Source organism: Pogoniulus pusillus, chromosome 20 (genome assembly GCF_015220805.1).
Source record: "Pogoniulus pusillus isolate bPogPus1 chromosome 20, bPogPus1.pri, whole genome shotgun sequence".
NCBI lineage: Eukaryota > Metazoa > Chordata > Aves > Piciformes > Lybiidae > Pogoniulus > Pogoniulus pusillus.
Window position 1 is genome coordinate 19,638,025 of NC_087283.1, and position 25,161 is coordinate 19,663,185.

The window sequence follows — 25,161 nt, forward strand, 5'->3', positions numbered from 1 at the left end:
AAGTTCCTCACCATGAGAGTGGAGAGAGCCTGGAATGGGTTGCCCAGGAAGGTGGTTGAGGCCCCATCCCTGGAGGTGTTTAAGGCCAGGTTGGATGAGGCTGTGGGCAGCCTGACCTAGGGTAGGGTGTCTCTGCCCATGGCAGGGCTGTTGGAACTGGATGATACTTGTGGTCTCTTCCAGCTCTGACTGATTCCATGAAGCTGCAACATTTGTGAGCTTGGTCCTCAAACCTACCTGCTTGGCTTCTCTGAACGGAGAGGGACTGCTTTGAGCTGTGCCTTTTCTGCGCTGTGTTTCAGGGCCTGTCCCTCTATCCCTTGACTACAGCAAGCAAAATGAGCACTTCAAAGATAAAGAGTTTTTGTTAACAAAAGCTTTTCAAGTGAAGTTTGAGTTCTATTCTCACTGAAAGCTGGAGAAACAGGATAAAAATTGCAAGCAATTTCAAAACCTAGAGCTTCTGTGGTGCTGCTTTTACCTGATATACCCACCACAGAAGGGGCTAGGCTGGAAGGGATCTCTAAAGGTCATCTAGTCCAACTCCCCATGCAGACAGCAGGGGCATCTTCAACTAGGTCAGGTTGCCCAGAGTCCTGTCCAGCCTCACCTTGAGTATCTTCAGGGATGGAACCTCAATCACCTGCCTGGGCAACCTGCTGCAGTGTTCCACCACCCCCATGGTGCAGAACATGTTCCTCACATCCAATCTAAATCTGCTCTGCTCTAGTCTGAAGCCAATGCCCCTTATCTTGTCACTGCAGGCCTTTGCAAACAGTCTCTCTCCATCCTTGTTGTAGCCCTTCAAGCACTGGTAGGCTGCTCCCTGGAGCCTCCTCTTTGCCAGGCTCAACCCTCCCAGTTCCCTCAGCCTGTCCTTGTAGCAGAGCTGCTCCAAGCCCCTGACCATTTTCATGGCATTCCTCCAGACCTGCTCCATCAGGTCCATGTCCTTCCTGTGTTGAGGGCTCCAGACCCAGACACAGGTGAGGTCTCACCAGAGCAATGCTGGGCTCCTGATCAGCATTTCAGTTTGAAGACTTCAGCAGCTCTGAGCTGTGTGTGCCTTGCCACATTTCACATTCTAGATGTCTCCAGCTGTTGCTGACTTTGTTGTTGTTGTTTGTGTCTATCCCACAGGTGATCAAACCTCATCAGCAGCCCTCCATCATCTCACAGGTGAATCTCCTGAACTCCTGGAAGCTGTTTTTGCTTAATGGTGAGGAGCTGGGAAGAAGGAGCATGAGAAGTAGGCAAAAGTAGCAAAACAGCAGAGCAGGACTAAATGAGAAAAAGGCAACATGTTTAATTAGTGTGTCCTGTAAAACTTTACAAATGTACAGCATAGTGCAAAACCAGCCTCAAAACATCACCTTCAAGGAAGATTAACAGTGTAAAAAGCCAAGGAACACAAACTCTTTTCTTCACAGGAGTGGCTCTCCAACAGAGGTCCCTCTCTCACCACCAAGCTCCAATCTCCCATTTATAGCAGAGCGAAAAAGCCTAAAGAAAAACCCAAGAACCACCCTGAGGGGCAGTGAGTGCAGTCTGCCACCTCAGGTGGTGCCAGGCCCCCTTGTTGGTTGAGTTGCACCTTTGTCTACCTGCAAGTAGCTCTCTTAAGATGGTTCATTTGTCAACCCAAACTAGACAATCCAGCAAGACACTGAAGCCTGTGCCTGACCTCAAGTGTGTGACAGGCTTCACCAAGATACAGCAAAGCTTGAAGTCGAGCACTCGCTTCCATACCTGACTGGATTTGGCACTAGCAGGAAGGCAATCTAGCCTGTGAAGGTTCAGAGAAGGATGGAAATGCTGAGCAGGGATGACAGGCACTGCCAGGCCACATGAGGCACCAGACAGTTTTCAGCCTCCTTTGAAGGAAGAAGTAAACAGAGTGCAACTCAAGGCTGGAAACAACAAAGTACGTCAGCAAAAGCGCTGACCTAGGTGAACTTCCTAGGCACAAACCCACCACGAAGGCAAAACCTTGCCCATGACACACTCAAGCACATCATCTAAATACCAGGCCAGTGGGGGCTGCCAGAAGTTTCCCTTAGTCCTGAGGACAATAAGCAGTGGCTGGAACTCATTCAGAAGCTCTCACACTCTCGGTCCTGCAAAGACTGCACCACCAAGGTGGTGACAGAGCTCCCAGTGCACAGTAGCAAGCTGGGGGCAGGGGGAAAGGGCTCAAAAGTGAATCATTCTGAATGAGCACATAAATGGATGGAGGAAGGGCTGGGACAGGAAGGTCCATCTAAAGCCTGTTCCTCTTACTGAGGAGACTTTGAGCCTGCATTCAGCTGACTGACTACGTTTTGGGGTGGATGCTGCACTCGAGGCGCTCAGAAACACGGTTTGGAACCGAGAATCATCATGGCAATGAGAGTGGGCAAAGGATACTGGCACTGCTTCTACCTCCCTGTCTAAGCCCTCAGGAGGCCTGAGTTAGCTGAATTTCCTGGGTCTGCCTTACTGCCTTTAGGTAGCTTCCCTAAGGAAAAGCAGCTCCCATAGAGGATACTGAGATAAATAATATGTTCTCATTGGAACTACAGCATAAAAAAACAAAGCTCTGCTTTGTTGAGAAACTCACTTGTCAGAAACCACATGGAAGAGGATGCTCAGAGGGCTGCAGCAGCTCTGCTGTGAGCACACACTGAAGGAGTTGGGGCTGTTCAGTCTAGAGAAGAGGAAGCTCCCAGGTGACCTTCTTGTGGCCTTTCAGTATCTGAAGGGGACCTACAAAAAAGCTGGGGAGGGACTTTTTAGGCTCTCAGGGAGTGACAGGACTGGGGGGAATGGAGCAAAGCTGGAGGTGAGTAGGTTCAGACTGGATGTGAGGAGGAAGTTATTCAGCATGAGAGTGGTGAGAGCCTGCAATGGGCTGCCCAGGGGGGTGGTTGAGGTCTCATCCCTGGAGGCTGGCTGAGGCTGTGGGCAGCCTGCTCTAGGGTAGGGTGTCCCTGGCCATGGCAGGGGAGTTAGAACTGGCTGATCCTTGTGGTTCCTTCCAACCCTGACTGATTCTATGATTCTATGATCAATTGAACCTTTGGAGGCTGATCTCAGGTGCACAAAGGACAGAAGAAAAGTGGTTGGACGTGGTGGACTAACCCTTCTGTCTCCCTCCTATGCTGAGCAGCTGAGAGTCCTAAAAAGGGGATCCAATCAGTTGAACTGGCTTATCAGAATCAATAAACCAACAGGCACATCTTTAGGGGAAAGAGAACAGGTCAAGGCCAAGGGGGATAAAAAAAAAAATATCATTGAACTGGGCATGGAATATTTATCCAGCACCAGAGTGGGTTCCCTCAGCCCTTTTAGCATGTGGAAAATTGCCTGTGCAGAATCATAGAATCAGCCAGGCTGGAAGAGACTTGATACTTTGAATGACTTCACAAAGGCAATGAAGTCTAACCAGTTCACTTTCCTACCTTCATACTGTCTCATTTTGCTTCACAATTTCATTGTTATCATAGAATCAACCAGGTTGGAAGAGACCTCCAAGATCATCCAGTCCAACCTAGCACCCAGTCCTATCCAACCAGACTAAATGCCTCATCCAATCTTTCCTTGAACACCTCCAGGGACAACACCTCCCAGGGCAGCCCACTCCAAGAAGAGTATATCCCTTTTTTTTTTAAGGCATGCACTTCCCTGCCTTTATGTTAGAGAAAGCTAAATTTGGGCCAAAAAAAAATCCCAACCAACAAAAAATCCCAACTCTCCCAGGAGCCAGAGACACATTCTTGCAGTGGTCACTCAGAAATGGTCTTCTGCACACCCAAAAAGATCTTAGTTTTCCTGCTAGGAGGCAAAGGGACTCTCCCAATTCATCTTGGGATATTTGTGAGTTTGCAGTGGTCTCCCTAGGAGCCTCAGACACATTCTTGCAGTGGTCACTCAGAAATGGTCTTCTGCACACCCAAAAAGATCTTAGTTTTCCTGCTAGGAGGCTAAGGGTGAGGTGCAAAACCATCAGAACCAAAAAGTAGGTAAAAGAATCTTCTGAGAGCATTGGACTGGGCTATGGAACTATTTTCCCACTTATAAGAAGAGCATCCAGGAGGGTCAGGCACCTTAGAGCTCACCTGTGCTGCCCAAATAAAATCCAGCAGCTTTGCTCTTGCAGACACCAGTCAGAATTGTGTGAAGTCCCTGATGTACTTTCAAGCATCTCCTCTCTTAAATGTTAAAAGATGTGAAGCTCCTAAAAACATTTTCAGGGAAAAGAAAGAAAAAAAAGGATCCTGCCAAGTTCTCACTCCCCAGAGGAGCAAGCACCAGGTGCAGTGTTTTAAAACTCCCAGATGCAGAGATGGTAAAGTATCACAGGATGGTTTGGGTTGGAAGGAACACTTTAAAGGTCATCTAGTCCAACCCCCTGCAGCCAACAGGGTCCTTTTCAACTAGGTCAGGTTGCTCAGAGCCCCAGACAACCTGACCTTGAATGATTTCAGGGAGGGGGCATAAAGCAATGATAAAGCAACAGCTACTGACCATTTCCATCTGCTGCAGAAGAAAGGGCACAAAAAAAGAAGCTGTCTTCTGGGTTTCTGAGTCACTTGTGTTTCTTTACATTCAAACCTCTGGATGCTTGGATGGGTGGGAGGGAGATGATGTTTTCTGGGAGGGAAATCACTGGTTGGTGTCAGTTGAGGAGCTCAGGTTTAATGGGATGTCCCCTTGGACACCCACAGAGGACAGGTAGGAAGCCATGTTGTCAGATGGAGCATAAAGGGATGAACTTTCAGGCAGGCTGAGGAGGTCGTTCCCAAAGACTGACTGGCGGTCAAGGAGGAACGGCTGGGTGCTCTCCACGATGACTTCTTTCCCTAGGCATGCAAGCAGGCAACAGAAGAACCAGGTTTGGTAAGTTAGCAGCCTCGTGGATGTAGAACTGAAATGTGGCCAATCCTCATTGCAACAGGTGGTGAAGGCAAAAAAATGCTTGGAAACATAGAATGGTTTAGGTTGGAAGGGACCTCAAAGCTCAGCCAGTTCCAACCCCCTGCCATAGGCAAGGACACCTCCCACTAGAACAGGTCACTCAATGCCTCATCCAACCTGGCCTTGAACACCTTCAGGCAGGGAGCAGCCACAACCTCCCTGGGCAGCCTGTGCCAGTGTCTCACTATCCTCACTGTAAACTACTTCCTTGAAGATCAGTGGGAATCTCTGTGGGCTGCCAAGCTGGGTTCTGAGTGCTGAGATGCCTCATAAGAAGTGAAAGAGAGCTGGAGAAGCAGATGAGAGCTGTTTCTCATCTCCTACACTCAACAATTGCCACAGAATCACAGAACTATTGAGGCTGGAAGAGACTTCCAAGATCATCCAGTCCAACCTAGCACCCAGCCCTGCCCAATCAACCAGACCATGGCACTAAGTGCCCCATCCAGGCTTTGCTTCAACTCCTCCAGGCACGGCCACTCCACCACCTCCCTGGGCAGCCCATTCCAATGCCAATCACTCTCTCTGACAACAACTTCCTCTCAACATCCAGCCTAGACCTCCCCTGGCACACCTTGAGACTGTGTCCCCTTGTTCTGTTGCTGCTTGCCTGGCAGAGGAGCCCAACCCCAGCTGGCTACAGCCTCCCTTCAGGTAGTCGTAGACAGCAATGAGCTCTGCCCTGAGCCTCCTCCAGGCTGCAAGTTTACTGCACTACTGCAGTAGTATGGATGGGTGGGCAGAGGCCAATGCGATGAGATTTAACAAGGCCAAGGGCAGGCCCACCCCTGTTTACTGTGTGCCCCCTGCCTTGGGACTCCATGAACTTGTGTTGTCCTCCCCTCCTTTTACTATCTGCCGCAGAGACCCCCCCCAGTACCAGCTGGCTGCAGAAACACTGCTGACTGACAGCCACCAAAGCAAAATACAAGCCACAGTTTGCTCCCTCAAAGTGGCAAACAGTGCTGGAGGCTGCATCCAGCTGCTGAGGCATCTGACACCTTACTAAGCTGCCCCTTCCCCAGGCTGCAAGGGCTGCTGCTGCTGCTCCTACCTGGGCAGGCGCCGTTAAAGGGTGGGCTGAAGACTTTGGAGGGCAGCTCGGCCGCAGTCTTCTCCAGGTCCGCTGTGAGCCGCTGCATCTTGGTGCAAAAACAAACGACAATGTACAGTTGTACAAAGACAGGGGAGCCTGCTAGAGCTAGAACCAGCGCTGCAGCAGCGCTGCCCGGCACCCACCAGCACGGCAGCATCTCCTCCCTGCCCTGCCCCTTCTCCCTGCCTCGCCTGCACTCTGCTCAAACAGCCAAAAGAGTGTGCTCAAGGGCAGACGGAGAGCCACGGAGCTGCCTGGGGGGGGAAAATTACCTTTAAGATCATCGAGTCCAACCACTCTCTAACTCTACCAAATCTGGTACTGAACCATGTCCCTCAGCACCACACCTCTGTGTCTTTTAACAGGGATGTTAAAAGTCCCCATCCTATGGGGACTCGACTGTCTCCCTGAAGAGCCTGTTCCAGTGTTTGACAATCCTTTCAGTGGAAAAGTTTCTCCTGATAGCCAGCCTAATATTTCCCTGGACTAAGGGAGATGGGCATGGAGCTGCTGCAGATATTACCTTCCAGGCTTCTCTGTGCTCATAGAATCACAGAATCAACCAGGTTGGAAGAGACCTCCAAGATCATCCAGTCCAACCTAGCACCCTGCCCTAACCAATCAACTAGACCATGGCACTAAGTGCCTCATCCAGTCTTTTCTTGAAGACCCCCAGGGACGGTGCCTCCACCACCTCTCTGGGCAGCCCATTCCAATGGGAAATCACTCTCTCTGTGAAGAACTTCCTCCTAATATCCAGCCTATACCTCAAGATTTGTTGCAGGGCAAGCAAGCCTAAATGTAGGCTGCACCACAGACCAGAATGGTTTTCATTGGGAGAAGCCTTTAAGATTAAGTCCAAATACTAAGCCTGCACTGCCAGGTCACCCAGAACACAGCTGACTTCTGGGCTGCCACTGACCACTGCCAGGTCATGCTGAGTTTTCCTTCAACTAGCACCTCCAAGTCCTTCTCTCAGCCTACCCTCAGGAGACAAATGGTTGCTGTGCTTTACTGCAGTCTCCTCTCTGGCTGTAAGGTAACTGAGGATACTCCTGCACAAGCTCTGCTGCCCAAGGACATTATCATCACCACGTCTCAAACACACAGCTCTTACCGGGGACAGGCTGGCTTCCACTTCAGCCAAATTCCACTCACTAAGGGATAAACTGGGATTAAAGACCTGTTGGAAGAAAAAAACAGTTAGGGCTCTGAAAGGTGCAGCAGTTTGAGGTGCTCATACCCTCAGCTGCCTGCTTTGGCTGGCTGCTGGCAGAGATGACAGAGAGCAACTGCTGCTTCTGCTCCAGCTGTTCTGCCATGGCACTGAAGCTACAGACAAAGAACAGCAAGGGCCGAGAAGTGGGTGCTGGGGCTGAGCCTCACGCCTTGCTGCCTGCCAATGGAAGGACAATGCAGCCATGGTGACACTTCACAGGCAAGTCAAAGCCCTCTGTTGCTGCTCTTGGGTCCTAAGATGCTTCCAGCTTTGTTTTAGAAGCATCACAAACCAGTAAGAGAAGGCAGCTTACTGCTGAGTCAGTGTCTCGGTGGCAACTTCTAGAGAAGCCTGAGCAAGCTGTGGAAAGGAGCTGCTAACCTAGAGGGCAGTTTTATGACTCATTCTCACTCTTGTGACGTTCAGTGGTGCAGAGAGAGAGCGAAAAGTGTCTCAGTACCAGGAAAAATACCTCCTAATGAGAAATAAGCAGCAGAAACCAATGGAGGCAGTGACAGGCAGGGCCTTAGAAAAGCTTTCTGTGAAGTCAGAATCAATTAGAAGCAGTGGGGAAATGGCTTTAAGAGAAAAAGATTGACCTGTTAAGTGATGTTTTTTGTTGCTGCTTCTCCAGGCAAGCTCACCGTGTGCCTGGAACACCTCCTTAAGGGAGCACAACTTTGAGATATACATTCTTTCCTTATGTACAGAGTTACTTGATGGCTGACAAAACCCTTTCCTGTATTAACTATGTGTACAAGGGGCAAGATAGAGAATAAAAGAGAGAACCAAGAAAATCTTCATGTACCTTACAGTGACCTAAGAACTGCAGACAGATGAGTATCTCAGCAGAGAGGACAGAGGACTCTGTCAGAGGACTCTGACAGCAGTTACACTTCCCTGAACGTGAGGAAAAGGGAAAGGTAGTAGAGCTAAGCACAGGCTAGGAGTATCCAAGGTGTAGACTATGTAGAATTCAAGTTAAGCTAACCCAAAGCAATCACTGGACTAGCTAGAGAGGTGTATTGAATCTATTCTATGTGAACATCTTTGGTCTCATAGAATCACTGAGAGGTTCCAGAATCCCATGAGGTTCAATAAGGTGAAGGGCAAGATCCTACACCTAAGTTGGGGCAATCGTTGGTATCAATCCAGGCTGGAGGATGATGGGATTGAGAGTAGCTTGGCAGAAAAGGACTGGAGGTGCTGGTGAGTGAGAAACTGGATGTCAGCTAGCAATGAGCACTGGAAGCCCAGGCCAATGGCATCTTGGGCTGCATCCAAAGCAGCGTGGTGAGCAGCTGGAGGTGGGGATCCTGCCCCTCTGCTCTGCTGAGACTCCACCTGGAGTGCTGTGTCCAGCTATGGGGGGCCCAACACAAAAAGACATGGACCTGCTGCAGCAGGTCCAGAGGAGTGCCACAAAGATGATCTGAGGGTTGGAGAACTTCTCCTGTAAAAACAGGCTGAGAGAGTTGGGGCTGTTCAGCCTGGAGAAGAAAAGGCTCCAGGGAGACCTTAGAGCTGCATTTCAATATCTGAAGGGGCCCTACTGGAAGGCTAGGGAGGGACTGTTGAGGAAGACTTGCAGCAGTAGGGCGAGAGGCAATGGTTTGAAACTGGAGCAGGGCAGATTTAGGTTGGACATTAGGAGGAAGCTTTTTATAGTGAGATACTGGAGCAGGTGGAGCACTCACCCCAGAGACATTCAAGATCAAACTTGATGAGGCCTTGAGCAACCTGATCCAGTTGGAGATCTCCCTTGCTGACTGCAGGGAGGTTGGCCAAGATAACCTTTGAGGGTCCCTTCCAACCTGTTGCATTCTGTTATTCCATTATTTAGGTTGGAAAAAAGCCTTTAGGATCATTGAGACCAACTGTTAGCGATGATGTCCTCACCAAATGCACTGGTTTGTACTCCTAGGAGTTCAAATAAATCTATTTTCAGAAGAACTGTAGAAAAGCATCATTTAAAGCCTAAGATCCTACCAATTCTGTGAGCAGACTAAAACACAGGCATGTGCCACAGGAGAGCACACAGCATGGTCTGTCCCACTGACAGCCAGAGGACAAGGCCGAAGAGCTCGCAGCTGCCCAACACTCACATCCAAGAGGCTGCTGGGCTCCAGGCTGTACTGCTGGCTCCTCAGCAGCAGCTGCAGCCCTTCCAGGCTCCAGTCCGTGCCTTCCAAAGCGTCTGGAATATCTGTTCTGAGAAAAGACAAGGGGAAACAGTGTCCTCAGTGAGGCTTGCACAGAGAAAGTAGGACCAAGCAGCCTCCCAGCACGGGGTTTACGTTAAAGCTCAGTCTGAAAACCAAGGATCCATGGGCATGCTTGGGTTTGTGCCACATAACTTGGGTTCACTGCAGAACTAAAGGCCATTAGAGCACACAGGGGACTGGACTCCTCCGCTCCTGGATGACACATGGTTTGGGGGTGGATAGTCTCTGCATAGCTGCTGGGAAAAATCCAGCTTTCCTTCCAGAAAGGCTCTTGGGATGCAGGACAGGCTGTATCCTCATCCTTTTGGGGCCAGGATGGCTGAACTGCTATTAACTCACCCTTTTTGAAGGAGTGACTTGTACCTGCAGACTGCATTCACTAAGACATTCAGCTAAAGGAAGAACTGTGAGGACCTCCTGTGGTTCACCTCCCTTGAAAGCTACAAACATTTGTCTTATAAGCCACAGCCTTAGAAGACAACACAAAACCAAAACCAATTACTCTTTTCCTTCTAATAAAATGGGGGTTTGGCAGTTCAGAAGGAGCAATTGGGTTCTTTGTAAGGACCCAAAGGAAAACAGAATCATAAAGTGGTTTGGGTTGGAAGCTACATTAAGCATCATCCAGTTCCAATCCTCCTGCCACGGGCAGGGACACCTTCCAGTAGAAGCCATAAGCAGGTGTCACATGTGCAAGATGGAGCTCACCAGGCTGCTTCAGGTGACATAAAAGCAGCCTCCCTTGCCCCTCAGCTGATGGAAAAGAGGGCCATGAAAGGCAGAGCCACAGCTCACCCTCACCTGTCCAGCAATGCCCTTCTACTTCTCCTCTCGGATGGCTGCGAGGTCCCTGGTGTGGCTGTGGCACAGCTTCCTTTGCCTTCCAGAACAGACTGGACCATGGCAACAGGGAGCACAGGGGGCTCAGAGCAAGCCCTGCAGCCTGGCAGGGGCACCTCAGGCTCCATGGTGGCTTTCAGTCCAGGACTCACTGGCTCTTCCTTGATGAGCATGAGGCACTTCTCTCTGTGGCAGAGGACAAGACTTAGCACCACACACACATCTGTTCCACAAAGCCCTTGTGCTGCTGAGAAGGGCAACACCACAAGGGCTTGCTTCTGCTTCCCATCATACTGACCACAAGGGCTTTGCCCTACACAAGCAAAATAAACCAGCAAGCTTGTTTTCTTCTCATCAAGAAACAAGCTCAGCTGGAATAGCTTCAGCCACCTCCCCAGCTATAGCTATCATCTGCAACGCTTGATTGTTTTGTGACTATGGAAAATACACTTCCACACATTGGTCAGTCCCCAGATGAGGGCTAGGCTGGAGGGATTCCCCTGAGAAAGTCTCCACTGTGGAGGTAGGAATGGGATCAGTAAGATCTTCCCTGGACCAGCAAGCTCTCTAGAGATCCTGGTGGCACAGGCAAGGATTTGGAACAGAAGCCGCCAAGATCTTGCAGACCCAGTCAGGTGCTTTACTTGTTTGGAAGCAGAGACCTGCAGTGGGAGAGGCACTCCACGTTCTTCCTAGGTGGACACAGGGCAGTTTTCTGTGTAAAAATCTCTGAAGCACTCCCAGAGTGCAAATCTCCCCAGCACTTCCCAGGGAGATTTGACAGCTCCCTGGGAAGACAGACAGACAGACAGACATCTGGAGCCAGTCACAAATGCACAGAGACCAAGAGGTGCAGGGCATGGAAAGCTGTGCTGAAAAGCTGTTCTCCTCCAGCACTTACAGACTGGGTTATACCGCCAGACAGCTCACGGGGGTGTCAGGTGTATGGCATGGTAGAGAACCAGGCAGGGCACTGTGTTGGAAGAGACCTCTAGAGGTCCTCTACTCCACCTCCCAGCTGCAGTAAGCAGCAATATCCCCAGCTAGCTCAGTTTGTACAGAGCTGCACCAAGCTTGACCTGGAACATCTCCAGCCATGAGGCTTCCACCACGGCCCTGGGCAACCTGTTGCAGTGTTACAGTGATCCTTTCAGATGATCTTCTCATCTTGTGAATCCTAAACTCCCCCCAGAAGCTCCTGTCCATTTAGCAAGTACCACACTCCTGAACTGGTGGAGTTCACTGCAATCATGCAGACACAGCTGAGGTCAGAGGCCAGCAGATGGCACCCCGGAATTAGCAGAAATAAGCAACTTAACGATCAGAGCTCTTTTTCCCTCCCCTGCTTTAAAAATGGCTTCCTGGCTTTGTTTATTTAATCTGGAGCCCTTTCCACGCTGCAAGCTAATTTTCTGGCTACAGTTTCAAGCACGAAGCAGATTTGCAGACAATGTCTAGCGCCTCAGTGCTTTGCCCTGAGAAACAGTTTCCATGATTCATCTGCCTGCTTACTTTCCACTGACACAGTCGCAGCTCTTGTGCTGCTAGCCCCGAGTGCAGTGCATGTCTGTGGCAGGAAGAGATAAGCACGAAAATACCTCTGCACTCACTTCTGGAGGGGCTGGGACCTTTTCAGAGAAAAGCTGTCCACCATCGGAAGCTGCTGTGATGCAACCTTTCTGCTCTCATTAGCGGAGAGATCGACACTCTGATTCTGCTTCCTCTTTCACACAACTGGCAGCCTTGGAGGGGACCTCAAAGAGACACTTCACACTAGATCGAGTTGCTCAGAGCCTCACCAGCCTGGCTTTAACCTCCAGGGATGAGGTTTCCACCACCTCCCTGGGCAATCTGTGCCAGTCTCTCATCACACTCATGCTGAAGAACTTCTTCCTAACGTCCAACCTGAATCTACCCACTTCTAGTTTGGCTCCATCCCCTCTGGTCCTCCCACTACCCAACACCTTAAGAAAGTCCCTCAGTAGCTTTCCTGCAGGCTCTCTTAAGATGCTGGATGCCCTTTGTCAAAGCCAAAAGCAGACTTCCTTTCTCTCAAACAACCTCAGTGCCTCATTATTTGACAAAGCCTGAGAAAGCTCTGGTCTTGAGAGTAAAATATAAAGAGAGAGGGAATAGTGCTCCAAGAGGAGACAGGAGGTGTTCAGTTGTGTTACTCTCGGGATGAGGGCTAGGCTTGAGACACATTAAAGAGTCACGTTCTGGAATTCTGAGCCACGCTGCAAACTGGAAGCAAATACTCCAGCTCACCACCTTTGCAGAGGTCTGGGAGACCTGCTCAGAGAGGTTGTAGAGTCTCTTCTCTGGAGGCTTTCAAATCCTGCCTGGATGTATTCCTGTGCGGACTACCCTGGGTAGTCAGTCCTGCCTTGGGAGGGGTGGGGGTTGGACTGGATAATCTCTGGAGGTCCCTTCCAACCTCTAAGATTCTGTGGGTCTTTGAATCAGGCAGGACCTTGGGTGGAATTACAGCCAGGACAATCTGTCTTGAAGCACTGTGTGCCCATGCCCAGCTCTCCCTGGATTACCTGTCGCCTTCAGGAGGGGGCTGCATGTTTATGAGGCTGGCTGGCGACGCTTCAGTAACATCAGATATGATTGGTCCTCCAGCAGCTGCAGGGCTGTTTAAGCAAGAGGCAGGCTCTGTCGATGGCTAAGAGGAAAGCAAAACATCACATAGATTTATCCTTCTGAGTCCTAGAATGTGCCCAAGGCACCGAGCTGTTAGGGTTTGCTCACTGTGCCCCAGAGCCTTTCTTGCATGGAAACCATGAAAGCTTTTATCTACTATGCAACATTATCATTTCCTCTGGTCTTTCCTCCAACCACACGGAGGCAAAGGTGTAAAATAAGCATTGTGACTGAAGGAGCAGCTACTGAGAAGTCTTACCAGGTCTGACATTTTTCCTAGGCTGCTTGGATTCCTCTGGAGGGAAAGATTTCACCCACTCCAGCATGGAGGAATGAGTCTTTTGTGCTAGCTCAAGCATTTGAACTGCATGGCATGTGCCTGGTGTCTGCTTTGGTGGGTTGGGGTGGTGAGGATCCTTCAGTGCCTGCCCCAGTCTGGCTCTGGTCAGAAAGAACACAGCACCCACACCTAGAACATAGCTGTGCCTCTCTGGCCTTGAGGTGAGCCAGGCTGGGGTCACACCACAGAGAGGCTGGCGTGTGGGACCTGCCTTTCCCTCCCACCTGAGCGCATTAGCAACCACTGCAGGCGAGCATGCCGCTCAGCTTTGCGAGCCTTTTCTCCTCTTCACTGCCAGACTACCCACCCTGAAACCTCCAACACTGCTGCAGTCACTCTCCCACCCTGGCCAGAGAACTCCCACAGGGACAGAAGCTGGTGCTGACCTACCGACTGTATGAAGTAGGGGTCGTGGAGGGGGTCTGCAGGCAAATGCCGGCTGAACTTGGACACTTGTGGAGCTGAGATCCCATTGTCAAGCATCAGAGGGCTGCGAAGAGAAGCAGGGACACTGACTGGTTCCTGAAGTCTTTCACCCAAGGGCTGTTCTCCCCCAGGCACTCTGCTTTTCCTTATCCCTAGGGTACATTCATGTCTCTATCATGACCCCGCAGAGTCTCTGGGAAGCCTGTTCCAGTGCCTTGTCATGCTCACAGCAAAAAATTCCTTCCTAATATCTAATCTGAATCTGCCCTCTTTCAGTTTAAAGCCATCACCACTTGTCCTATGTGAATTTCCCCACCCATGAACCTCAAGTGACTCAGAGCAGCTGCTTTCCTCCCCTTGAACCATCCTCTCCTTGCAGTGAGCCTTCTAAGAGGCTCAGCAGCGGTGGTGGTAGGCAGAGGTAAGGGTACCCAGCTCACTTGTACCAAGTGTGGGCTCCTTCATTTACTCCTGTGTTGCCTTCACAATCCTCACAAGAGGAGCCAAGGACAAAGCTGCTGGCTTAAAGCAAACCAACTCCCTTGAGCAGTCCCTCCTAGGAAGTCTGCTTCCTTTCTCTGAAGCTTCTGAGGTGCTAAAGCCCACAGGGTTACAAAGGTGGGAGCTGGAGGCAGTTCCCTGCCCTCAGCCTGAACCACAAAGGCAAACTCCTGTTAGCAGCTCCTCTGTCCTCTTTAGATCATCAGCACCACAGAGCAAGAAAGGCACAGCTGCTCTCCTGGCAGGGACTAAGCTTGCAAATTCAAGCCTGTCTATTCACTTGCCTTGACGAGCTTATTTATGACTCTGAATCATAGAATGGTTTAGGTTGGAAAGAACATCAAAGCTCATCCAGATAGGCAGAGTCACCTCCCACCAGCACAGGCAGCCCAAGGCCTCATCCAACCTGGCCTTGGACACCTCCAGGCAGGGAGCAGCCACAACCTCCCTGGGCAACCTGTGCCAGTGTCTCACCACCCTCACTGCAAAGAACCCTTTCCTAACAGCCAGTTTCAGTCTCCCCTCTGCCAGCTTAAACCCGTTCCCCCTTGTCCTGTCATTACAAAACCTTGTCACTAGTCCCTCCCCAGCCTTCCTGTAGGATGCATTTCCATCCAGTCCAGTGACTCCCTGATACTGCAAGGCCACTCCAAGGTCTCCTGGAAGCCTTCTCTTCTCCAGGCTGCACAGCCCCAGCTCTTGTAGCCTGTCCTCACAGCAGCGCTGCTGCAGCCCTCTCAGCACCTTGGTGGCCTCCTCTGGACTCACCCTAACAGTTCCATGTCCACCTGAAGACACCTCTCAGCTAAAATCTCTCTTCCTCTCTGCAGGGCCTGCAGGTTGCACCAAGCCCGTGCCAGACGCTGCCCTCCATTCAGGCACGGCTGGGTCGGACTGAAGGTGTCTGTGGGCTGCCTGGGGCCAGCCCTGCTCCCGCTGGCGGCAAGCGGCAACAGCGGCGGCTGTGGGACCCGCGGCGGGCCCTGCCCTGCGCCCTCCCTGCGGCCAACCTGCCCGGCTGCCACGGGCCGCGTGGTGCCCACATGAAGGTCAAGAGCTGACACGGTGCTTCTGCAGAGAGCACTGAATGGGGCTGTCAGCAGGTCTGACTCGGCACTTCGGCCCATTCAGCGCCCGTCGCCATGGTGCCCGGTCCGGTGACCGCCCGGTCCGGTGACCCCCGGTCCGGTGACCGCCCGCCGGGCCAGCTGAGCTTGTGCTTTCAGCCGGGGGTGGCACTCTGTGCCGTGAGCGGGGGCACGCCACGCAAGGCTACTTACAGCTTCCTCTTTATCCCGGCGCTGCTGGGGCCGGGCTGGAGCTGGCCGAACAGAAACTGAATCAGCTGTCAGGAGAGAGCAGAATCCAGCCCCCGTCAGCAGAGTGATTCAGCACTCCCTGCCCTCCCAGCCCTCCTCACCTCACGCATTCCTCCCCCCAACACCGCCCCAAAGCCGGCAGCAGCCAGGAACTAGGGGAGCCAAAGTCCAAGAGGCATCGGGGCTGAAACGGCACTAAAGCTCTCCGAGAACTTAAATGCCCTCCAGCAGGGCACCTGCCCCGCACGAAGGCTGCCAGCTGCGTGTGCCCAATGCTTTCCCTCCCCGGTCCTCTGCATGCCAAACTCCGTCAGACTTGGGAATCTGCCTGTGGGGTGCACATGCAAACGCTCCTAGGACTGCAGCTAGGAGCAGTGGTGTGAGTCTCTGGCCTCTTCAGAGACCTCCGTGAGAGGCTCTGTGAAGTCTGCTGAAGGCTTTGCAAGTGAAACTCACACCACTGGATGGGAGCCTTAGCTCTTCCAGCTGAGTTTTTCAACCCTGTTGAAGTTCAGTGGTGATATAACAGGACGCTAGGAAGAAGCAGAATGGCTTTGGAGAGGAATCACTTAGCAACGTATTCCCGGGTCAGCTTGAGCCTAATGCTCTGCTTTGACCTCCAAACAGAGAGAGCATTATGATATTATTACTATCTGTCACAGCTGTCTCTTACTCACTGCTCAATGCAAACCAGGGCTGCCCAAATGCCTCTACAATGAGCGGTGTGGCTGGTGCAGCCCTGGAGCTGGAGGACTCTTTGATAGCTTCATGCATTTCCATCCAGTCCTCTGACTCCCTGGTGCCACGGGAGGGTCAGAACGTGGGAAATGTGACGTGCTCAGACACGTCAGCACCACCTGGGAGGCACTCGAGAGGCTTTTGCTAGTGCTACTGCACCAGATTTTAAAGGGGGGAAGCTCTGCAGTGCTCCTTCAGTCTAAGATTGCTCAGCTGTACCAGTGGCATTGGAGATCATGTGCTGGTTGCTGGAGGGCTCAGCTGGGGGAATGGCCAACCAGTTCTGCTGCCTTGCAGCTTCTCTGTGCACTAAGGGAGGAGAAATCATTTAGGAGGCCCCCAAGGCACCGGTAAAACCAGGAGGCACAACAAGGCAGTGGGTGAGAGTTCTGCTCTCTTGCGCAGGACTTGGACAGAGAAGTGGTTTCTGACATCACAGCAACAACTGACAGGAAAGGAAAACTCTCTCCTGCACTGCCAAGTCCACCACTACAACATGTCCCTTGACACATCTGTGTGGCTTTTGAACCCCTCCAGGCATTGTGACTCTACCCCTTTCCTGGGCAGCAGGTTCCAGGGCTTGACAATACTTTTGGAGAAGAAAGTTTCCCTAATATCCAACCACTTCCCATAGGACATACAAGAGCATCACCATTTAAAAGAGAAGGACAACAAATACATCATGATAGGGCACGGAGAAGGTTATGGCAGAAGAAAAGCAGCCAGAGGAGGACACACACCACCAAGGAGAAGTGAGTTTGGAGTTGCCATGACCACACTACCTTGTTGATCACTTTCTGTTGCTGTGAGTGGTTCTGCCGGAGAGAAACAACTTCCCTCCAGAGCACTTCATTTTGCCTGCAAGGGAAACAGAAGCTTCCCGTGAGCACAGGAACACCCCAGCAGCCCTTGCTGCTGCCATGAAGCACAGCAGGCACAAGTCTGCAAAGCCTGGCAGTGCTTGGCTCTTCTCAAGTGTCCCAAATGGGGTTGCAATTCTTTTCCTTGCCTTTATTTTCCCCCTTGACCTCGAAGCAAATACAGACCAAAGCACAGAGGAAAAACATATTGAGAGAAGGCAGCATTTACAGGAGAGGGTAACAAGGGGACATGAGTTTTTAGTTCTCATGAAACATTTGGAACAAACTTAGCATTTCAGCAATTTGTGATTTTTGAGTGATCTGAGTCACAGAATCACAGAATCAGAATCAGTCAGGGTTGGAAGGGACCACATGGATCATCTAGTTCCAGCCCCCCTGCTGTGGGCAGGGACACCTCACACTAAATCAGGCTGTCTAGAGCCTCCTCCATCCTGGCCTTAAACACCTCTAGAGATGGAGCTTTGACCACCTCCCTGGGCAACCCGTTCCAGGGTCTCACCACCCTCAAAGTTAAATGAAATGCAAGCCTGGAAGCTCTTTCCTCAGCACTGCACCTGGGGTTTATGATGCCATTTTATGTGTGTGCTGAGTGTGGGAGTGATTAAAAACAGAGGTAGGATACAAATGTGTATCCACTTCAGGTGAAGAGCTGGGCTGGAAGGAGGTTTCAGAGCAGATGGTTGTCTCTCCAGGCCCAGGATGCCCAGTTTCATCTAGTGAGGTATGAATATCAGCTTTCATTAAGAAAGAAGAGTTTGGGCTCTTTTTGATTATTCAGGTACTTTCTAATCAAAGATCTTTGTGAGGATTGAAAATCTGGAGGCAAATAAAACTCTCTCCACCTCCACTGATTAATCTGATTGCAGCCATGTACTGATTTCCTAGCGACCATGACTCAGACATCTGCAGGTCAGGCAGCAAGGAGCATCACATCTGCGTGGTTTGCACTTATACAACCATTTTGGGCTCGACAGAAGACAGAGTCTTCAGAAAGATGGGTCCCTGAGCTTAAACAGCACAGCAGTTCTTGTGTTCTCATAGATTTTAGGCCAGTCTTAAGCTTTAGCAGTGGATAGAGAGAGCTGGGAGGGAGCTGTGCAAGCCTCCTTCTTTCCAGCATTGCCCAGGAGCAACAACTCTAGAGAAGAAAAGGCTTATAAGAAGCAAAAGGAGGATTCAACTCACTGCTTCATGTCCTGCACTTGACACTCCATGGTCTCCTGTTGACTTCTCAGGATCTGTACCTCGTACAGCAGCCTGCTGAGGTCCTCCTGGCGCATCTTGGTCTCCTCACTTTTCACTACTGACACCTGAGGAAGGAAAATCAGAAGCAGATGTTACCAACACAAGAACTCTCATGAGCCACCATTGCTGTGGCTCAGGTGCAGAACTTCCACCAGCCAGGCTCTGATGTGCTGAAGTATTAGGACAGACATTGTGCACCAGGCTCTGAACTGTCCTCAGGTTATGACTGCAAGAGCCAAAGAGATAAAAGAGAGCAAAGAGCAACCTCTCACCTTCCTCTTGATGTGCTCCAGGAGGTGCTCGTGGCCCTGCAGGAAGCAGAGGTGCTGGAACTCAGTGTCATCCCGCTCAGGCTTCACCAGACCCCCTTGCTCGATGTTCACCACCTTCCTGAAGCCATCTGCATGGAGGAGATGTGGGTGAAGGGCTGACAGACCCCAGCCCTGCTCCTGGCTTCCATCCCATCGCTTTTGGCTCACCCTGCCCTTAGAGCTGCTCTAGTGCTCAAGACATGGCTAAGCCTGCTTTGGGGCCGTATCTACAAGGAACCCAGCAGCAGAGAGCCCTGTGCATCCTGCTGGCCCCCTCTGCCACTTGCCCATGCTGTGAAAGCCTCACCAGCAATGCCTTGGCCATGCCAGTCTGGCTGCCAGGAGCTGAAACACCTGCCTTTCCAAAACCCCTGCTTTGATCTGCAAGCCACGGGGGTGCAGGGGAAGGTTATTCAAAGGCACAGACCAGCATCAGGTCTCACCTTTAAGTAAAAAGGTCCCCTGAGCTTTTGGGAATCTGCTTTGGGTACTTCTCTGACATCCTAGAAAGGTGACCAGAGCAGATCTACAGAGTGGCCAAAAAATGGCAACAGGGCTGCTGTACAGCAGAGTTAAAACTCCACTGAGGAACTTTGTGAAATAGTCATTAAAAACCCTCCCAGAAGCATCAAAAAAGAACCCTATTTAGCACAGCCATGGTCTAGATGTGGCCCAAAACCTCAGTTAAGGGATGAAAAGGGACAACCGGCCAGGCAAGGCTTGCAGGGAGAACTGTCCCTCATCAGCCCAGCCACGAGGCTGGGAAAATAGCTCAGCTCTGAGCCTGCTGCCCTCAAAAGAGAAGCTCAAAAGCTGGCAGCTGAGACTCTTAGGGCACATCTAACAGAAGCTCCATGCTGAGCTGTAAGGTCTGTACAAAGAAATTGCTCCCCTGGCATCACAGAGGCAGGTCCTGTTCAGCAAAACAGATGGTGCCACAGCAACGTGTGTGTGCGAGAGCTCAGCTGCTGCACCCACAGCTCTCTTTGCTGTCTCCTGCTGTGTGTGTGTCCTCTTCCCTCCATTCTGAGGCTCCCTCCTGTCTGCAGGGGGTGGAGGCTGAGCTTACACATGTTGAGCTGCCGGACGAAGCTGGCCATGTTGTTGTGCTTGAAGTACTTGGGCAGCACCTCCTTGGCGAAGCGTCCTTGGTCGAACACATGGAAGCTGGTGCCATTCTGCAGAGGAGACAGGGACAGAGTCACTGAGGAAGCCACCAAGGCAAAGGGCCCCAGAGTGGAGGATCATGGCAGAGGAACCTTCCTAAAGCACAAAACCATGGCAGAGGGATGAAGGCAAAAGCACAGAGTTGGGGGGTTGGTGCCCCCTGTCCTAAAGTGTGAGCTCCTGCAAGGGGCATCTCTGACTCTGCGTGGGTGAGAAGGGTGATGGCAGCCAACACCCTCTTGTACAAGAGCAGCTCCCCAGGCAGAGTGTGCAACCAGAAACACAGGGAATAGGCTGGGCAGCCAGGGAGACCCTAGGAGGAGAGGAGTGCTGCTGGACCTTGTGCTAACAAAAAAGGTCTGGTTAGGGATATGAATATTGGAGGCAGCCTTGGCTGCAGTGCCCATGAGATGGTGGAGGTCAGAACCATGCAAAGAAGTATCAGGGTAGTAAGTAGGATTGCAACTTGGGCTTCAGGGGTGCCAGCTTGGACCTCTTCAGAGACTCTCTTGGAGGAATCCCATGGGTTAGGGCTCTGGAAAGTGGAGGGGGGTGGGCAAGGAGAGATGGTTAATATTCAAGCACCACCTCCTCCAAGCTCAAGACCAAACTCATTCCCACGAGTAAGGAATCAAGCAGGGCAGGCAGAGACCTGCATGGATGAGCAAGGAGCTTCCTGGAAAAGTCAAACAGAAGGAGGAGGTTCACAATATGTGGATAATGGGACTGCCCCCTTGGGAGGAGTATAGGAGCACTGCCAGGGTATACAGGGATGCTACAAGAGAAGCTAAGGCCCTCTCAGAATTACACCTGGCAAAGGAAGTAAAAAATGACAAGAAGCACTTCAAGTCCATCAGCAGGAGAAGGAACATCAGGCAAAATGTGGGCCTGCTGCTGAGCAAGGTGGGTGACCTGGTGACAGAGCAAGCAGAGCAGGTGGAGTTACTGAATGCCTTCTTTGCTCCAGTCTTCACTGCTAAGGGTGGCCTTCAGTCCCTGCAGGCAAGAGAGGAAGCCTGGGGAAAGGAAGACTCTCCATTAGTCAAGGAGAACTGGGCTATAGAGACCACCTAGTCAAGCTGGATACCCACAAACCCACGGGCATTGATGGGGTGCACCCACAAGTGCAGAAGGAGCTGGCCAAGGTTAGCGCCGAGCCACTCTCCATCACCTTTGGAGGCCATGGAGAAGAAGGCAGGTGTCTGAAGGATGGAGGAATGCCAGTACCACTCCAGTCTTCAAAAAGGGCAAGGAGGACCCAGGAAACTCCAGGCTAGCCAGTCAGCCTCAGCTCCAGTCCTGGAGAGGTGATGGAACAGCTCATTCTAGAGGTCATCTCAAAGCACATGGTGGAAAAGAGGATTACTGGGAATAGTCAGCATGGATTCCTGAAGGGGAAATCATGCCTGCCCAGTCTGTGTCTTCTCTGGTGGTGTGACCAGCTGGTTAGAGGGGAGAGTAGGGGGTGCTGTCTACCTTGAGGTGCCATTGACTTTGTCTCCCTTAAGGCCCTCATAGGTAAGCTTAGGAAGTGTGGGTTAGATGAGCGAACAGGGAGGGAGGTTGGGAACTGGTCAAATAACAGAGCACAGAGATCAACAGTGCAGGGTCTGGCTGGAGGCCTGTGGCTGGGGCTCTTTAGCCTGGAGAAGAGCAGACTGAGAGGGGATCTTAGCACTGGTGGAGGTCATGAGGAGGGGGCTGGCCACTTTTCAGCGGTGGGCAATGATAGGACGATGGGCAAAGGGTACAACCTACAGCACAGGTTTCACTTCAGCTTAAGGAGAAGCTCCTCTGTTCTGAAGGTGATGAAGCACTGTAACAGGCTGCCTAGAGGTGATGGAGTCTCCCTGTCTGAATGCATTCCTGTGTGACCTGACCTAGGTGAACCTGGTTAGCAGGGGGGTTGGACTTGATGATCTCTGGAGGTCTCTTCCCACCCACCCCCCTTCTGTGAAAGGTTAAGATGAGCATCCTCGAGCACGAGAGGTGCCCAGGCAGAGGTCCTTGAGTCCTACAGTGAGAGATGCTGTGCCCTCCTGTCACTCTGAAGCTGATCCTTCAGTGTTGGATGTGCTACAGTCAGTCCTCTGTGACAGCAGCTTTGATCCTTTACTAAGCTTTGCCACTGCTTACTTCAGAGCCTTGAATGTGAGAGAGAAGCTACAGACTCTTACATGTAAAGAGCTAATGACTGGCCACCCCTGCATGGACCTTACAGAAAGGCTCTGGTGTCTGAAGGAGATCCTGGAAAGTGGAAATTGCCATTATCACCCCCTGATGTGCTCATGTCAGTCTAGCTCTGACCCATCTGCTCCATAGCTCAGCAGTCCTAAGAGAGAGATACACAGAGCCACGGCACAAGAAAGACAGCAAGACAAGAAAGCAAATCAGCCCTGGAGACACCACAACCTCCACACACCTCCTTTTGCCTGCTTCTGAGAGAACACAGCCAGAAGGGCAGCTGCAAGATGCTAACAGTCACTGTCCACAGCCCCAGAAACCAGAGCAGAGGCAACATCTGTCCTGAGCTTGTGTGGCCAGCAGCTGAGGCTGCAAAACAAGCTGCTGGAGCAGGCTGCCCACACAGGTGGTGGAGCCCTCTGCTCTGGAGACTTTCAAGTCCCATCTGGATGCACTCCTGTGTGAGCTGCCCTGGGTGATCCTCATTTGGCAAGGGGGTTGGACTCAATGGAACATTGTAACAGGTTGCCCAGGGAGGTGATTGAGCCCCATGCCTGGAGATATTAAAGGTGAGGCTTGGCAGGGCTCTGGGCAACCTGATATAGTTGAGGATACCTCTGCCAGCTGAAAGGTGCAGAGACAGGAGGTGTTGGGGCTCCTATGTGTTCCCTGGTGAACGGTGCCTGTGCCAGGTTGTTCCTACACAGCAGCTGTGCCTTGGTGTCTTCGCAGGAGCACAAGCTGGGAGACACTTCTCTGCCCAAAGCAAAGCCACTCTGTAGCGTGCCAGTCTTGGCAGATGCTTCTCTAGTTTTGACAGACCAGAGCACCCCCTGTGCTCTTCTCAGGTGAGCTACTGCAGGAATTTCCTAAGGAGTTCTTCCTAGCTGCACCTTCCATTTCAGAATTTCACTGAAGTACATCTCAGCCAGTGTGCCACAGGCACAGACAGCAGAACTGTCCTCTCCCCCTTACAACAGCCTTTAGTGTGCACAGAAACCACTACCAACTTCCCTATCCCTCTCTCCTCCTTCATGCTAAGAAGCATCTTGATAGGACAACACTGATGGCTAGCAGAGGAGGAAGATGGGAAACGTGGGAACACTCTACAGGGACATTTAGACATCTAAAAGCCTTACTGAAACCTCTTAGGCTGCAGGAAAGCAGAGCATGGTTGTGGTCATGGTGAGCAGTCAAAAATGACAATCTTGTAGTTGGAAGAGAGAGGGAACCACTTGCACATGTGACAGAATCCTTCCTAGGCTGGAATTCCTTGTTCCAAACACACAATATCCAACCCTAGTGGTGCTCACAGGTACAGCCACATGATACTGACAGCAGAAAGCAGCCATTGCCTTGGACAGCTCAAATCCCATTTCTAGTTTGCAGAGAAAACTCAGCTGGACACAACCACAGGGCAGAAAGGCTGCTTTAGACTTCCCCCCCCCCCCTTTAAATCTGGTTTTTGTTGTGGATTCTTGATTTAGCTCAAGACAAGCCACGTTCTTGGTAGCAAAGAGCACCAAGCAGTATCAAAATGCTGTGTGAGGGGGACAGATGAATTTTATTCTCTGAATGTACTTAGCATAGAATCAGAGAATGGATTGGAAGAGGTATTTAAAGGTCATAGATCCAAATCCCCAGCAGGGACATCTGCAACTAGAGCAGGTTGTTCAGAGCCACAACCAACCTGACCTGGGGTGATTCCAGGGATGAGGCAATCTCCCAGCTCTCTGGGCAACCCGGGCCAGGCTCTCACCACCTTCACTGTCAAACATTTCTTCCTTCTCTCCGCTCTGAATCTCCCTCTTTCAGTTCAAACCATCACTCCTTGCCCTGTCACAACAGGCCCTGCTCAGAAGTCTGTCCCTCGAGTTCTTACTTATGTCTTTAAGTACCGAAAGGCCACCAGAAGGTCTGCCTGGAGCCTTCTCTTCCCCAGGCTGAAAATCCCCAACTCTCTCAGCCTGAGCTTATTAATTGCCCAGTGACAAACAAGAAGCCAAAGCAAAGCAATCTCTCCCTGTGAAGCTGTGCAGGCAGCACACACAGCAGCATCACCACCCCCCTCATTGAGACATCGAGTAAAGCTCTTCCAAACTGTGAGTGAGGGTGCCAGGGAGCTGCAGACTGAAGCCAGATTAATCCCTCACTCCCTCCTCAAGAGCATGGAGACCTAGAAGAGTCAATTTTAGACACCTCTGAAGAGGCTTCAAGCAAACAGTGCAACCACAGCCATCAAAGCACTCCCAAAAGCAGCCACACTGTTGCAGATAAGTAACATCAAGCCTATCCAGACAGCTACCGAACCCTCTCCCTCTTCCAGCAGTTGGAAAGCAGAGGGCAGTTGCTGTGGGATGCACTGCTTGGCCTCACACCCAGCTCCTTCCTGGCACGGCAGGCACCCAGTGCCAGCCCAACGTGGGCTGTACTTACAGAACTCCAGCAGATGAGATGGTTGGTTTCAGGATCTTCCACCAGCGTCCAGAGCTTGGTCAGGAAGGCTGGCACATTGCTGGAGTACCCATCCATCACCAGAGAGCTGGGGGAATCCTGCATAGCTCTGTCAGGGCCCCAGCTACACTGCCCCCATGGCTGTCGGCGTGCCCACCCGCCCGTGCCTGGCGTGTCCCCGCAGAGAGCCAACCACCCAATTTTATCCCCGGGCCAGCGGAGAGCCTGCTCCCAGGGAGTCACATCAGCAGCGCCGCTCGCACTCTTCAAAACTCAGCACAATGGGAGGGCATCACCAGCCCCGGAGAACAATGCAGAGAATGAAAGTGCACTGCAGCCGATCCGGCGGAGCCGTGAATAGATGCGCAGCGTCATGCAGAGGCAACACGTGCTGCTGCTGCTGCCCGCTGCTGCTGCCAGCCCGGCAGGGCACCGCTCCGCCGGCAGCAACGGCAGCTCCGGGGACGTCCCTCCGCTCTCCTCTTGCGATCTTCTCTCCCCCAGTCACAGAATCACACAGCTTCAGAGGCTGGAAGGGACCAACCCCCGTGCCAAAGTTGTTCACAGAGGAGTGCATCCATGGGGGATTTGAAAGTCTCCAGAGAAGGAG

General features: G+C 51.7%; 1 protein-coding gene across 1 annotated transcript; it reads right to left on the reverse strand.

Annotated features, from left to right (window-relative positions):
* Positions 1 to 1,282: 1,282 nt before the first annotated feature.
* Positions 1,283 to 24,901, reverse strand: HSF4 (heat shock transcription factor 4). The gene is made up of 13 exons (XM_064160468.1): positions 24,534 to 24,901; positions 19,816 to 19,924; positions 18,708 to 18,835; positions 18,376 to 18,500; positions 17,092 to 17,167; positions 15,533 to 15,597; positions 13,716 to 13,815; positions 12,883 to 13,007; positions 10,298 to 10,522; positions 9,377 to 9,482; positions 7,170 to 7,235; positions 6,011 to 6,098; positions 1,283 to 4,841 (listed from the first exon to the last, which is right to left on the reverse strand). The coding sequence occupies exons 1-13, from the start codon at positions 24,654 to 24,656 to the stop codon at positions 4,645 to 4,647; spliced, it is 1,533 nt and encodes a 510-aa protein (XP_064016538.1). The 5' UTR covers positions 24,657 to 24,901; the 3' UTR covers positions 1,283 to 4,644.
* Positions 24,902 to 25,161: the final 260 nt, after the last annotated feature.

What these genes read in the sequence shown, in the direction of transcription:
- HSF4 (XM_064160468.1), bottom strand. Translation starts at nt 24,656, where the DNA reads ATGCAGGATTCCCCCAGCTCTCTGGTGATGGATGGGTACTCCAGCAAT. An exon ending in TGGAGCACATCAAGAGGAAG is followed by an intron (nt 18,501 to 18,707) that starts GTGAGAGGTTGC and finishes TTCCTTCCTCAG; the next exon opens with GTGTCAGTAGTGAAAAGTGA. An exon ending in TGGAAGCCAGCCTGTCCCCG is followed by an intron (nt 6,099 to 7,169) that starts GTAAGAGCTGTG and finishes TTTTGCACCAAG; the next exon opens with ATGCAGCGGCTCACAGCGGA.